Raw genomic sequence first — 16,277 nt, 5'->3', positions numbered from 1 at the left:
GAAACCAGAGCACAGTTGGGGATGGGGCCTGAATTTGGGATTTGAGAACCCACTGGCAAATGTCAAGACCTGAAACAACAACAGCAACATGCCACAAACAATAGCAAGGCAGGCCACGTGATCTTGCAGTCCCACTCCTGGGCATGTATCCGGACAAACCTATAATTTGGAAAGATACACACACCCCTGTGTTCATAACTGCACTATATACAATGGCCAAAACATGGCAGCAACCTTAATGTCCATCGACAGATGAATGGATAAAGAAGATGTATACAATGGGATATTGCTGGCTATAAAAAAGAATGCAATCATGTCATTTGCAACAACATGGATAGACCTAGAGATTATCATACCAAGCAAAGTAAGTGAGAAAGAGGAAGACAAATACCATATCATATCACTTATATATGGAATCTAAAATATGACACAAATGAACTTATCTACAAACCAGAAACAGACATAGAGAACAGACTGTGGTTGCCAAAGAGGGTAGGGTGGGGAAAGGAGGGATGAACTGGGAGTTTGGGGCCAGCAGATGCAAACTATTATACATAGAAATGGATAAACAACAGTGTCCTATAGTATGACACAAGGAAACACCAATATATTCAGTATCCTGTAATAAACCATAATGGAAAAGAATATATACGTGTGTGTGTGTGTGTGTAGCATGGGTGCATGAATGCTCATTCGCTAAGTCGTGTCCAACTCTTTGTGACCCCATGGACTGCAGCCCACCAGGCTCCTCTGTCCATGGGATTCTCCAGGCAAGAATACTGGAGTGGGTTGCCATTTCCTTCTCCAGGGGATCTTCCCTGACCCAGGGATCAAACCCATGTCTTCTGCATTGGCAGGCAGGTTCTTTAGCTCTGAACCATCAGGGAAGCTCCATGAATATACGTCTAAGTGAATTACTTTGCTGTACAGGAGAAATTAACACAACATGGAAAATCAAGTATGCTTCAATTAAAAAAAAGAAAAAACAACCACAATACAGGCAGCAGAACTAGGGTGCGAAGGCAGCCCCGCAGGGGCCAGGGTTCCCTAGGGCATCACCCACGCAGGGCAGTAGCCTGGTGGAGTTGGGGAATTAACTAAATTCAGCAGATGGAGCCAATAAATATATTGGGGATTGTTTTTCCTCACGGTCTGAGAAGAGTGATACAAATATGGGGAGGGGAAATGCTAGAAGAAACCCTGTGGTGTTGGACTGGGATTAGAGGTGTCGGTTAGCTATACATAGAGATATAGCAAAATCAATACAAGTGCAGATTTACGATGTTTATGTGTCTACGTATTCATACATGCATTGCACATACCTCTGGTGCCCGGAGAAGGCAACGGCACCCACTCCAGTCCTCTTGCCTGGAAGATCCCATGGGCGGAGGGGCCTGGTGGGCTGCAGTCCATGGGGTCCTGAAGAGTTGGACAGACTGAGCAACTTCACTTTCACTTTTCACTTTCATGCGTTGGAGAAGGAAATGGCAACCCACTCCAGTGTTCTTGCCTGGAGAATCCCAGGGACGGCAGAACCTGGTGGGCTGCCATCTATGGGGTCGCACAGAGTCGGACACGACTGAAGCGACTTAGCAGCAGCAGCAGCAGCAGTGTGGTGCCTAGGCTGTGTATGGAGGGGACTGGAAATGTCAATGATCTCACCAAGTACCCAAATATTGGTTTCTGAATACCATGAGGAACCAAGACTCCTTGGAGAAAACACTGATTCCAGGGTTGGGGCAGGAAAAGATGAACCTGGAAAACTTTGTTGTGCCAGAAAGTATGGAAGTACTTCAGGAACAATGGGGATCTGTCAGAGTGTACTTTTTTTTCTTCTTCTGTCTGGTTTTCCGTACCATGTAAAGATAACTGTTAAACCAGTCATAGAATAAGACAAAAGACAGACAGGAGAGTTCTATAGATGTCTCAGCTGAGAGCCTGGCTCTGAGTTCTCAGTAGGTCAGACCCTATTCATTCAGAAATCAGTTAGAGAAGAAAGACATTCTTTTGGACATTTTCTATTTTAACACTTGAAACTGAGATTCCAAATGACAGCTATTCTAGGTACATTGGCTTATTAATGTGATTACAGTGCCTGTTATTACAATGGAATGTGGGTTTTTCAAGAATGGCACCTTTCTCTTTGTTAATAAGGTGAATAAAATTAATGTTAGCTTAAAAACCACTATTCTTATTTCTTCCAATGGGCTTCAGTGTCAGGCGGCAGGAGTGCCCCAGCAGCTCCTGGCGTCTCTGGCACCCTCCTGACAGTTCTAGAGGGGAGTGAGGGCTGTCTTCTGAGTGCTTGCAAAGGGAGCCTGGGGAGGTTTTCCCGTGGCCCAGCCCAGCTCACTTGTTATCCCTGATCCCACTGCTGTGACCGGGCCTGGGTCACCAGCTCGCCCTGCAGCCCAGGTGTGGTGGGTGTGTGAGGCCAGCCTCATCTCAACCATGTAAACTGGGAGCCAAAGAAGGAAGGTTCCCCCCAAAAGAGACTCAAACTATCTTTACCAAAAAAGGGGCAGCGCTGACCAGCTGAACAGAAACACATGCCCACTCCTGTCATTCCTTGCTCCAAATTATGTGATCCTAGAATTCCAGGGGGCTTCTCTGGTGGCTCAGTGGTAAAGAATCCACCTGCCAACGTAGGAGATTTGGGTTCGATCTCTGGGTCCAGAAGATCCCCTGGAGAAGGAAATGGCAACCTACTCCAGTATTCTTGCCTGGGGAATTCTAAGGACAGCAGAGCTTGGTGGGCTATAGTCCATAGGGTCACAGAGTCGGACACGACTTAGCAACTAAACAAGAACAACAGAATTCCAGGTCTGTCTTCTTGATAAATATTGGTTGACAGGTGCTTTGAAATGTCAAAGGCATTTATATACCTAAAGATTTTTACTTTTGTTTCATTGAATTATCTTTATTAAATAAATTTTACACCACAAAGATGATAATGTGCTTTGGGTAACTATTGAAACAAAGCAAAAATGTATAGAGAAATGCAAAACCATTTTTTGTCACCCCATCTATAGGGCCTCCCCATCCCAACTTAGCAGGCTGGGGTGTGTGTCTTGCACACGTTATTCTCTGCTCAGACATGCCTATTGGCTTTCTTTTGTTAATGTTGTTAGCTTTTACTAAATAGGCAGTAAAAACTTGCCTTTTTCATGCCATGGCATCCCTCTAGAAGCATGAGTTCAGGTCCATCTCATTTTATTTTATTTTAAAAATTTATTTTTTTGGCTGCACCGAGGGGCATGCAGGATCTTAGTTCCCCAGCCAGCAATGGAACCCGGGTCCCTCTGCAGTGGAATCATGGAGTCTTAACCACTGAACCACAGGGGAAGTACCGGGTCCATCTCATTTTAAAAGTATTTGTTAATTTGTGAATATCTGCATGTGACTTAAGATTGAAATAATACAAAACGAGTTAAACAAAGGTTCCTCTCACGTCTGCTACCCACCCACCCTCTTCTCTTCCCTAGAAGATTAGAGATCCTTCCAGAGAGTGTCTGCATTTACAAGATCTACAAATGTAAAATTTCCCACATGAATGAGAGAGTATTTTTTTTAATTTATCAGCGCATCTTGTCTCAGTACAATAGCATGCTTCCTTGCTTTATTCTGCAGCTGCACAGAGCTCCTTGTGGGCCTGTATCCTCATTTATGAAGAGTCTCCTACATATGGCCCCTTGGGGTGTTTGCAATCTTTTGCCATTGCAAACAGACATGTAAGAAGTATCCTTCTCCAGTCATTTGCCATAGGATGGGGGCTCTGAGAGAGGAGTTCCTAGAAGTGCAACTGTGAAGGTCAAAGGATCTGTGCAGTGGAGATGTGGATGGAGACAGCCCAGGTCCCACATCCCCACTGCACGGGAACTATACCTGCATCGCTCCCTGGCAGAATATTGGGACCCGCCTGTGTGTCCATCTTCAACAATGCAGTTGGGTCATGAGTGGAAACTGGGTCTCACTGCAGTGGAATGGGTCTTTAAAACAGAGTTGGATGGAGATGGGGTTGGAGGGAACGCTGGGGAGCTACTTGCCTGTCCTCCTGTGGCAATACCTCTGAGATGTGTCCTCTGTCCTCTGTGTCTCTCCGCAGAGCAAGCTGGTGAAGTACTTCAGCCGGCAGCTGTCCTGCAAAAAGAAGGTCGCCCTGCAGGAACGCAACGCTGAGCTGGACGGCTTCCCTCAGCTCCGGCACTGGTTCCGGATTGTCGACGTGCGGAAGGAAGTCCTTGAGGTGACCGGAGGCGACCCCTGCCCCATGCCCCTTACCGGCTGGCAGCCAGCCCCCTCAGGCAGTGGGGTTTTGGCTGTGTCTGGCACATAGTAGGACTTGAATATGTGTGGGATGAAAATACAGAGCATCTCTGATACTGCTTGAATGAAGTCAGTAAGAGGTTGTTCCTAGGGACTTCCCTGGTGGTTCAGCGGTTAGGGATCCGTGCTTCCACAGCAGAGGGCACAGGTTCGATCCCTGGTCAGGAAACTAACAGCCCACATGCCACATAGTATAGCCAAAAAAAAAAAAAAAAGAAAGAGTGTGGTTCTAGAGTCAGGTAGACCCTCTTTCAGCTCTGCCACTTAAGGACTCGCTCGGTGACTTGGGTCAAATCCTTTTACCTCTTAGATCGGTGCTGTCCAGCAGAATGTTCCACTATGATGGAAATATTTCATATCTGTCCTGCCTGATGCAGTGACCACCAGCCACATGTAAGCTGCTGAGCACTGGAACTGTGGTTAGTGCGTGTGACTGAGGAACTGAATTTTTAATTGTACGTAATGTTCATTAATGAGGCCAGTGGCCACTGTACCAGGCAGCACGGTCTTAGGACACTAGTTTTCTCTTCTGTTAAATGCGGTAATGATTGTCTCCTCTTCTTAAGTAGCTGGTGTGATAAAATGAGATAATCTGTGTAAAATGTTCAGCCCATAGTCTGAGACCTAACTGTACCCAGGAAATGTCAACTTACTATTATTGTTATTATTGTCATTGCTATTGTTGAAAATTTCGGAAGTAATGGGTTTTCCAGTGACAAAACCAAAACACCTGTTGTCTTGTGTCCACCCTCCAGGGTGGATCACATCCTTAAGGTTTCAAGGGTGGTGAGATTTCCTTACCCTCTGGGATCTTGGGTCCCCACTGTTATCAGTGACTGCGTGGAACCTTTCCACGTTCATTGAATCTTCAGGGCCAGGCATAGTATTGAGGGCTTTACAACGCAGGATCTCAGCTCTGGAGAGTGTTCAGACCCTCACGATGACCTCTGAGGTTGGTATGACCATTACCCCATTGTACAGAGCAAGGAACTGAGGCTGGGAGATGGAGGGACTTGCCCTGCTAGTGAGTGGGAGGGGCTGGCAGGAAAAGCCAGTTCTGACAGACCCCAGAGGGTGAGGGGGGAAGCACGATGCTTTCTCCTCGTTTTCCTGATGCGGGGGCCTTCCTGAGCTGGGCAGAGGGGGTGCTGGGTGTGCCCCTTGCCTGCAAGGCCAAGTGCCGTTTCTCAAGGCACTCCCTGCTTCCTTCTCAGAGAGGCCTGAAAGATCCTCTTCTGCCTTTTGCTTTTTTAGAACGTGTCCTCAATGTGATCTTGCCTGAACCCACCACATATAACAGTCCTGAACTGGGGACGCAGGACCCCGCCACGTTTCCCCATCCCCTCTATCCCCGCGGCTCCATCTTGCGCACTCGCACACAGATGCGTCTGTGTTTCTTAGTGTCATTCCCAGGATGGTGGTTTCTTGTGAATATCCTTCAAATGAAAGGTCTCATAAATGTTCAAGCAGTACATTTTATTTGCTTGACCCCATATACACTTTTCAGAGGCTTTTGGGACCATTTATTTATTAAGTGAGGCGAATTAGACGAAGACTAGTATCTTAAGGGGTTGAAAACTAGTGGCCCTCTGTCGTATCTTGAATCTGATGCACAGATTTTTTTTGTTTGTTTGTCTGAAAAATTATTTTTGAGCACATGTGTAAAACTTGAAAGAGTTTGCATTAAAAACCCAGGTCTTCGACTTCTCTCGAAAAATCGGAATTGCTGACACACAGAACTGAATTTGTCTGGTGTCGGTGAACCGAATTCTGCTGCCCCTTAGAAAACCTCAGGTGAGTTTGCAGCTTAGCTAATTTACATTTTGTCTGGGCTGCAGGTGCTTGAGCTCTGGCTCTCACTTTAAGTAAGTATTAGTCGCTCAGTCGTGCCCGACTCTTTGAGACCCCATGGACTGCAGCCCACCAGGCTCTTCTCTCCATGAGATTTTCCAGGCAAGGATACTGGAGTGGGTTGCCGTTTCCTTCTCCAGGGGATCTTCCAAACCCAGGGATCAAACCCGGGTCTCCTGCACTGCAGGCAGATTCTTTACCGACTGAGCTACAAGGAAAGCCTTGGCTCTTACTTTAGTCTGTTGGAATAAATGAAGTCCAAGGCCATCCACCAGGCGGTGTGGACGGAGCTGGGTTTCCAGCTCTCTCTGCAACTCCCACATATGTCCACAAGAGGGCCACCTCCTGCGGAGGAACAGGCACTTTAGAGAAAGCTCCCAGGAGAGACCGCCTGGGTTCAAACTTACTCACTGTGTGACCCTGGGTTGCGGTCTAACTTTTCTGAGTTCTAGTCTCCTATGTACAGACTGGTGATGATGGTAAAATTACCTGCTTCACGTGGTCTTTGTGACCTTGAAAGAAAATCCACGAAAGCACTTAAAGTGGTGTTACATCTATCTCATTTATTATTATTATATCCAACAGAAATGGTTCTCCTCTTTTGGCTCAAGCATGTTAAAGCCTTCTGCATTTTTTTCCTGTCATTCTTCCTTTTGTGATGTGTGAGTGTGAGCTATAAACTTTAGTGTAAATTGAGTGTTTTGGAGGATACTTAATAGGACTGAAACACGCAAGTGACTCTTGCAGCAAAGAGGAGAATTCTTTTATGTTGTGAATCATCCTTTCTAAATGTATCTCGTGTTATATCAATACTTCCAGATCCTGGTCCATCACCTTTCTTAAAGTGGCGCTATCCCTGTAACAGTCCCTATTTGAGATAGCCTCTATGTGACTCATTACTGTTCTCTCCACCCCTGACCTAGTGAGTTGGAAAGGCATTGACTGGGTATCTGCTTTTGCCTGGCAGCTTTTTTTTTTTTTAATAGAATTTTTTTGTGCCCATGCTGTTTTCATTTTCAGTTGTAATACATAGATATGGCCACAAGAGGACAGAGTACTCCACAGTATTGCCTCAGAATTCCCATCCTTTGATATCTAAAACTTTTTTTCAAAATAAAAATAATACATGTAAAAACATCAGTTATCATTGAGTGCTATAATGTGGAGTCTAGTTTTTGTGAATACATAAACAGAAATTGGCAAACTTCGAGGTGTGTCCATACTGTAGTGTATGGAGACACACGGTTTGGGGGAGGGGAGTGGTCGCTGCCAGTGGTGAAGGGAAGCTGACGCACACATTTATACCCGGGAATCTTCCTTTTCTTTTCCCAGCCCATGTCTTCAGAGGTGTCCTTTCCCCCACTCCATGCAGTGCTCCGCTTTGTCTTAGGTTGCAAAATCATGCCTCTAGTCGGGCTCAGACACAAACCCTGTTTCATTGACAGAACTGAACCACCCACAGGGTTCCAGCCCCCGTTCCCCCTTAGGGCTCCTGAACCCCCAGTCTGAACCCTAGAATGTGTGTGGCTTGGAAAAACAGAAGCAGGGAATGGAGACCAGCCATCAGGAGACTGGGGCTGTCCGGTTTGCTCTGCTCTGAGGTTACCCTGGATCTGCACCAAGTCAGTGCAGTCCAAGCTGGGCAGGAGGCATGGAGGACCCTCCAAGATGAGTAAACTGGAGCCTTGCCCATAAGGAGTTCAGGAGCTGGAGGGGGAGACAGACAAGTAATTAACGGCCACCATTTACAGAGCTCTCTAACTGTGTGGATACATAGCATATGAGCATATGTGCTACCTTACAAAGCTCATGAGCTTAAGATTCCCATTTTACAGGTGAGCAAAGTGAGGCTCAGAGAGGTTAAGTGGTTTGCCCAGGGTTATCTAGCTACCGAGGTGGCAAAGCTGAGATTCAGATTCAGGCCTGTCTGACTCCAAGACAGCAATTCCAAGCAGATGTCCACCCAGAGCCTGGCGTTCCGCTAGGTACCACTAGAGGGCGGCATGGAGGCCTCAGGGCGCTTCTGGTCTGGTTACCCTCCTCTCTCTTCCCTCCGCTAGGAGATCACCCCCGGCCAGCTGAGTCTGGAGGACCTCTTGGAGATGACAGATGAGCAGGTGTGTGAGACCGTGGAGAAATATGGGGCCAACCGGGAGGAGTGTGCCCGCCTCAATGCCTCCCTCTCCTGCCTCCGGAACGTCCACATGTCAGGTGAGCAGACCCATGGGGATGGACGCTCGTCCCCAACGCGCACCGCCGTTCCCGCGGGTTCCTGCAGGCCAGGTTAGGTGGAGTCGGTTCTGGATGGTGTGTGCCGCTCATGAGTAGAGGAAAGGGGCCTGGGGTTTGGAGCCAGACGTGGTCAGGGCAGCTGCTCTTGCCCACCCTTCTGAGGTTGTACGGCATTTGGTTCTGGATAATTAAGGTCCAGATACGGAAATATTGGACGTGTGTGAAAGGCTAGAGTTTTTTTTTACCTTAAACATTGTGATGTGCCTTTGTATTTGGGCTCAGCATCTAACTTATTTTCTTACATAAATAATATAAATTCATTGTAAAATAAGTTGAAAAAAATAGATAAAAATAAAATAACAGCCCCAAGTCCCCACCCTCTACTGTTATCGTTTTGGTATAGTTTTTGGTGTAATTCCTCCTGACAAATGGGTATGTATGTAGTGTCTTTATATGGTCAATGATAAAACCATAAAATTAGGGCTAGCCATACATATGATTTTGAAACCTACTTTTTTCACCCAGCAAAATAAACTCACTTGTTTTATCAGTGTGAGGTCCAAATATATTGTCATCTTCCTTTGCTATTTCTTATTAATTGCTCAAATCTCTGTTTGCCCTGATTAGCAAGACACCAAAAATCGTCCTGATTGAGACTTCCTGCTTTCCTCTAGTCTCGTGATTTTCCCACAATTTCCAGGGCCTTTTCAGTCCTAAGAGATCAACTCTGCAAACATCAGCCAAAGAAAAGCATTATTGGTCCACCTGCGCTGTTGTTCCAGTTCCTGCCACAAGGAGTCACTGCTGAGCACTGGTCTGGCACAGTCAGGTGGATGTTTATAGGTGCTCTCGATGGATTCAACATGCAACATTTAATGAGTATTTATGGAATGACTATATGTGCCAGCAGGGCTCGGTATACGGAAGTGGGCAGAGTAGAACATATTTGAAACAGGTCATTGGGCCAGCTCCCCCACAGATGCCTTTTTGTGTTTTTTCTTGCTAGTGGATTCTAATGATGGCTACAGTCATTATCAGGCAGCCCTGAGTTGGGGGCTGTTTTGCCTTGAAGGATATTTGGTGGCATTCCTGGCCTCTGTCCACTAGACACCAGTAACACCCCCTGTCACGACAAACAGAAACGTCTCTAGATGTTTCTAAATGTTCCAGGGAGGGTGCAGAATTACCCCCGGTTGACTAGCTATAAAGATCATGTTATTCTTCACTCTAGTACAATGCTGTTGACTCACCTAATATTTGGATAGTTAAGAAAGGCACTCAGCGCAGACAAAACCTGCTTCAAGGTGACTTCTCTCCCCGTACTGTGAGAAGCAGCTGGCAGTTTCCTCACCCTTAAAAAACTGCACTGAATTACAGTATTATATCACAAACATCGTCCTCTGTCAATAAATGCATTTGCTGCTCATTTTTAATGCCTGAATTCTGCCACCATCTATTCCACCCATCTCCTAGTTCTAGAAATGTACATTGTGTCTGTTTTTTCTCCTGTGATAAGCCTTGTTGCAGTGAACAGTTTTGAGTGTTAACTTTAGGTACATCCTTTGTGATCCCTGTAATGTGAATTCATACGAGTGGGATTCCAGCAAATTATGTACATATTTTAAGACTTCTGGTGAACCTTGCCACATGACCTTCCCAAAATTTGTGCCAATTTTTGCCTCTCTCCCACCCCTACCCCCATACAGTATATGAGAGTGAGCATTTGAGGTTAGGTTCTTAATTGTTTTTCAGAATTACTATCTTCTCTTCAGAACTGTGCTGCTGAGTTTGAAAAAGTTCTTAAAAATAAGCTGGACCCCAGTTCCTCCTGAGAGAGGGGTTTCTGTCACTTCGCCATGGGCTGGGCCATCATCCTCTGTAACATCCTGGGCTGGCTGAGACTTGAGAAGGCCTCTAATCTGGTGTTTTCCAAAATTTTTTGATTAAGATGCACAGGAACAAATATGACTTATGTTGCAACCCTTTACACACATGCAAATACACAAACACAGATGTACACATTCACATACACAAGTAAAAGTTTCATGAAACAGTACTCATTCTTACTGTGCATGGTATTTTACACACTCTTTTCTGGTGTATTCCATATCATTTACTGAATGCTGGTGATGACCCACCACTTTGATCTCACACCCCACTTTGGACTTTAAGCCACAGTTCGAGAAAATATTGATCTTATTGATCCTCCTGCCTCCACCAACCCTTCCCAGGCAGTTAAGATTCCTTCAATGACGCCCTACCTCTGATGGCACCCTCTGAGCCACTGGGACCTCTAGGGGCTGCGCTCATGCCCAGATTCCTCCAGCACCAAGGTCAGCCTGGGGAGAACCTCAGTGCAGTAAAGCACTGTCCACTCAGCTCTGAGTCTCTCTCTCTCTTCTGCGGCACCTTGTGACGTGTGGGATCTTAGTTACCCCACCAAGGATGGAGCCCATGCCTGCTGCGTTGGAAGGCAGGGTCTTAACCCCCGGAGCGCTGAGGAAGTCTCTGAGTCTCCTTGATATCAGTATCAGACTCTACTTATGCCCTTCGTCGATGTCATGGTGCCACCTTTCACATTTTAAACTTTTTTAAAGAGTGTTTTTTTTCTAAATCGATGCCTCTCTTCCTTAGTAGGCTTAAAGCTGCAAGAGAACAGGGATCGTACCTGTTTTTGTTCACCATTTTATTCCTAGCTATAAAGCTAGCCCGTAGGAGGGACTCAGTAAATATCTCAATACACCTTCCACCCTCATGTAGCCCAGGAAAACTCCCCAGTGCCTGCACTTGCAGACTCTCTTATGGATGCCAAGCTCCTCAGACTCCAGCTCCCTTCTGGAAGCCCACTGTTCACATTTCCCCCCACAAGTCCTCAATACCCAATTAATCTATTAGTTATTTAGGGTTTCCTAGATCAGACATGGATTTCCCATCTTGACACCCACCCCTCTGGCTAGAATTCCATTCCCCTTTGTCCTCCTGATGAATTCCTGCTTACCCTCCTGCCAGCTCCTGCCTGGAAGCTTCCGCACCTTATTGAATGAATGGATGAATGAATGATTCTACCACCGACTGACCATGTCTAACAGTGACTTCCAGTGTCCTTGATGCACGCCCTCATCTGACTGTTACCTCTCTGAAGCAGATGCGGTTGGCCGGGTGCCCTTCACCCCTCTGTTGCTGGCAGCCGGCCCAGGTTACCTGCCTGTGGTGAAGGAAGTTTGGGAAGGCGGCCTGAGGTGCTTGCTACTCATCTCCACCAGGGGGAAGCAGTGAGCCACCCTTCAACAATCCTTGCTTTACATTCTCTTCTCTCAGAAATTACCATTGGTTCCTTGAGGCTTCAGACTCTGGGGAGCTGGATGGTTCCTGCCATTTCCCCCACCTTTCACCTTAACCAAAAATGTATCCCAAACTAGAGGGAAAACACACACACACACACACACACACACACACACACAGAAAACAACACATGAATCTTTCCCACCAGATTCTTATTTCTCGAGGGTCATACCATATTCATCTTTGGTATCCCTACCTCTCAGCTAGAAAGCTGGAGCCTCTAACAGTCAGTGAAATCAGATATTTAAAATTCTGGTGTGTAGTGGGGACTCGATGTGTGTTTGTTGAGTGACTGAAGGACTAAAAGTTGTGTTGAGAAACCCATCAGGAAACCAAGCTTGTGGAGACAAGGGAGCTTTCTGTCTGGCCAGGAATGTGTGTAATTTCTGCCTATGTCTCAGAGCGTAAGGGCAGCTTGATTTTAGGGTTCCTTGGAAGGAAAGTTATGACCAACCTAGACAGCATATAAAAAGCAGAGACATTACTTTGTCAACAAAGGTCCATCTAGTCAAGGCTATGGTTTTTCCAGTGATCATGTTTGGATATGAGAGTTGGAAAGCTGAGCACTGAAGAATTGATGCTTTTGAATAGTGGTGTTGGGGAAGACTCTTGAGAGTCCCTTGGACTGCAAGGAGATCCAACCAGTCCATCCTAAAGCAGATCAGTACCGGTGTTCATTGGAAGGACTGATGTTGAAGCTGAAACTCCAAAACTTTGGCCACCTGATGTGAAGAGTTGACTCATTGGAAAAGTCCCTGATGCTGGGAGGGATTGGGGGCATGAGGAGAAGGGGACGACAGAGGATGAGATGGTTGGATGGCATCACCGGCTCAATGGACATGGGTTTGGGTGGACTCTGGGAGTTGGTGATGTACAGGGAGGCCTGGCGTGCTGCGGTTCATGGGGTCACAAGGAGTCAGACATGACTGAGTGACTGAACTGAACTGAACTGAACTCTAATCTTAGTTTTCTCCTTGGGTTCTGGGGCTCTCGTTATTTCCGGGTTCCCAAGGAACCCGACTGAGGCAGCTTAGCAGAAGCAGCAGCAAGGAACCCCAAAGATAGGAAAGCTTAACCCTTTTGTCTCTTCTCACAGTGTGTTAGATCGGCTTTCACCTGACACCAAGGAATACTCAGTCCTCCCTTTAACAAGCTCCAAGATCCCCGAAGCCAGGGTGTCTTAACCTTTCCTTATCATATCAGCTGTGACCTGAGACCAGAAAGCATTCATTCACTCATTTAACAGAATTTATCAATGCCTCAGGTATGCCAGGCACTCTCTGAAAACACGTGCTTAGATATGTGTCTTTGTGGAGTTTACATTCTAGTGGCGGGAGACAGGCAATAAATTATATCATAATAAGCATGTACATTATAAAGTGTGTTAGACTAAGAGCTGTGGAGAAAATGAAAAGTTGAGCTGGTGAAGGGGGATCAGTAGTGTCCTCTGGGAACAGGGGACAGCTGTCATATTCTGTCATATTAAAAAGAGTGATCAGGCAGGCCTCCGTTCCCTTCACTGTTTTCCTTTCCAGTGTCTCCTCAGTCCTCAGGCGTCTGCTTGGAGTATGGAATCTGGCATCAGACACACCTGTCAGCTGGGTGGCTTTGAGTTCGGTGCCTCCTGATTCCGAGCTTAGTTTCCTAAGTAGAGTGGTGATGACGATCATTTCCACCCCACTGACTTTCGGGTGGATTACAGGAGATGATGCAAGCAGCAAGAGACACGAGTTTGATCCCTTGGTTGGGAAAATCCCCCTAGAGGAGGGCATAGCAACCCGCTCTAGTATTCTTGCCTGGAAAATCCCATAGATGGAGGAGACTGCAGACTACAGTCCATGTGGTCTCAAAAGAGTCAGACACGACTTAGTGACTAAAACAAGGGTGGAGATGATGATCATTTCCACCCTACTGATTGTTTGGGTGGATTACAGGAAATGATCAGGCAAAGTACAGTTCCTGGTCTTGGTTAAGTACATTGTCACTTTTACTGTTCTTATTGTAGTAATTATCACCACCCTACAACCACCATCACCACCATTTCTGCTTCAGTTCCCATGATCACCATCATCACCAGCATCATGACCACCATTACTGTCATTAGAGCCTCTAGCCTTTCTCTGCCCCCAGCTCTCTTTCCTCCACCTTCTTTCCATTTTCTCTCTCTTTTTTCCCTCCAAAGGGACCCTGGGCTTCAGTTTTCTAGCTCCATTCTCTAACTCTTTGTTTCTCTTTGATTTCCCTTCCCTTAAGCCACTGTCTTCCTCAAACTTGATGCTTCCTGAGAACCTATTTCCCACTTTTCGCTGGCTTGATTGTTCTCTTGTGGTGGCCCACCTTGCCCTGGCTAGAAAAACAGAAGTAGAAGTCCAAGCTACACCCCACTGCTGTGGTCACTAGAGACCTGAGGTCCTGGGGTGAAACTGATTTAGCTGCTAGAATAGTATGTTCTTGCCATTCTTCCCGTCTCCTGCCCCGCCAGCCCCCCTCCAGCCCAAGGCTTGAGACCTCAGATACAAAGACCACAGGCTCCCTTCCTGAACTTTCCTTTCCTGAGTCAAAACTGCCTTAATGGAGGACAGCCTGGTTGGGGCATGGCTCTGAAATCAGAGTGCTGTTGCTGTGGCTTTCTTTCTCTTTTCTGATGCTTCCTCTTTCTCTCTCTGCTGTTTCTTGCCCTTTTGATTATTTTCAGCCTAATGATGCATGGTCACTTGTGTCTTCACTTTCCTAAGGGAAAAACCCAGGTTCAAGATAAAGGAAGACCTTGCTTTTCTCCCTTTTTCTCACCCCTCCTTCATGTACATGTGTCAAGCATTCACTACACATCTGATACATGCTGGGTTCTGGGGCTTGAGGACGCTCTTGGAACTTCAGGGTGGAGCTGAGACCAAGAGGAGGAGGAGGGGGGAGGTCTCCTGATGACTCCGGGATGGTGGGACCATGTGGAAGTGCATTGCTTCCACAAGGGAGCATGGAGCATCCTAGGCGTGGAGAGACCAGTGTAGGGCTGGCTCATTGGGAATGCTGGGGAGAGAGGTTGGAGCTGGGGTCAGACAGAGGGCAGGCCAGACCTCACGGTGGACCAGGGCATGGAGCTTGCATGGCAGGGTTTTGAGTAGAAGATGCCTGGATCACTTGTCTAGTTTTCAAACAAACACCGGCTGCAGATTGGGTGGTTGGCTCGGAGTGAGATGCCAGAAAGTGTCAGAGGAGCCCAGGGATGCCAGTGGCAGACAGGTGCCCTGGGGGCTTGCTTTCTTGAGTACCACCCCCCCTCCGCCCGCCACCCAGCTTCTCCTCCCCTAAGGGTTGGGGGTTAGTGGAGGGTCAGAGAAGTGGCAGCCAGGAGATAAACAGGAGGCAAAGTGGCCCCAAATTAGGACAGCCTCAGATGCCCTCTGGTTTCTCCGCAGTCTGGGGATTGAATGAAGCCCACCAGGACCCCGCCTTCCACTAGAGCCTTCCCTCCCCTGGAACAAAGAGTAGGAGCCATCTTGATTGCCCTATTGCTTCAGTTGCTTCTAACTTTGGTGGGGCTGGCTGGGTGGTGCAGGACGAACCACCCCTCCCACAGCCCCCCGAGTTTGCTGTGTTCCAGCCCCTATCCTTGTTTTTTCTCCAGAGTCTTGTTTTGTGGGTTCTCAGGAATCCCGGAAACAGCATGGCCCCATGTTAGGACTCTTGATTGCAGGTGACTGAAACCTAATGTGATCACCCTTACGCAGACACAGCTCATTCATTCACCCCATAAATTATGATTGAACATCACGGTGGGGGACTAGAGACTCAGTAGCGGGCATGGCCAGCCAGCTTCCTCGGACCTTGTTGTGTTCTAGACCTGAGCCATCCATCATGGCAGCCACTAGACTCATGTGGCAAATTAAGCTTATATTCATTAAAATGAAATAATATTAAAATGTCACTTCTTCCGTGGCACTAGTCACTCTTCAGGTGATCCATCGCCACCTGTGTCTAGCAGCTCCCCTGTTGGAACAGCCCGGGGTTCTAGATCATTTCCATCATCACAGAAAGTTCTGTTGGAACGCTCTGCTCTAGAATATATTGAGAGAAATGATAAGTAAGAGAAGTAACAAACGGTGATCAGTTTTATGCAGAGAATTACAGTAGAGTGCTATGATGGTGACTCGGTGGCTGGTTCTGGCGGGGTGGCCGCAGAGGGAGTGTCAGTCAGGGCTCTACCAGAGAAGCAGAACCCCAGGTCAGCACCCCATCAGGGGCCTAACCTGCCCTTCCCGATCCAGCCTCCTCTCCTGCTTTCTTGAAGGCTGCCTTTTGGCCCCTCTGTATAGCCCACTGGTTGCTTCACCTGCAGTGACCAGCTCTGGCTCTTGTGGGCGTCCCCACCATCCCTCTGCACTGAGAACAAGGAGAACCTGGTCCCCCGCCGTCACCTCTGATGAGCACTGTGGGCGCGCCCAGCAGGTGCTGAGCAGAACTGGGCACAGAACTGACCCTGAACTCGTACTGAACGGTCTGCGGGGGCTGAGCTGTTTGAGGATTGA

The 16,277-nt window shown here is 47.3% G+C and overlaps 1 protein-coding gene across 1 annotated transcript in view; it reads left to right on the top strand.

Moving 5' to 3' along the window:
• Positions 1–16,277, top strand: part of KSR2 (kinase suppressor of ras 2) — a 417,713-nt gene that overhangs the window by 77,406 nt on the left and 324,030 nt on the right. The window contains exons 2-3 of the mRNA XM_061140846.1: positions 4,106–4,246; positions 8,238–8,388. Of these exons, the coding sequence (XP_060996829.1) occupies positions 4,106–4,246; positions 8,238–8,388 (292 nt within the window). The remainder of the gene's footprint in view (positions 1–4,105; positions 4,247–8,237; positions 8,389–16,277) is intronic.

Source organism: Dama dama, chromosome 5 (genome assembly GCF_033118175.1).
Source record: "Dama dama isolate Ldn47 chromosome 5, ASM3311817v1, whole genome shotgun sequence".
NCBI lineage: Eukaryota > Metazoa > Chordata > Mammalia > Artiodactyla > Cervidae > Dama > Dama dama.
This window is presented reverse-complemented; position numbering and strand designations above follow the sequence as displayed.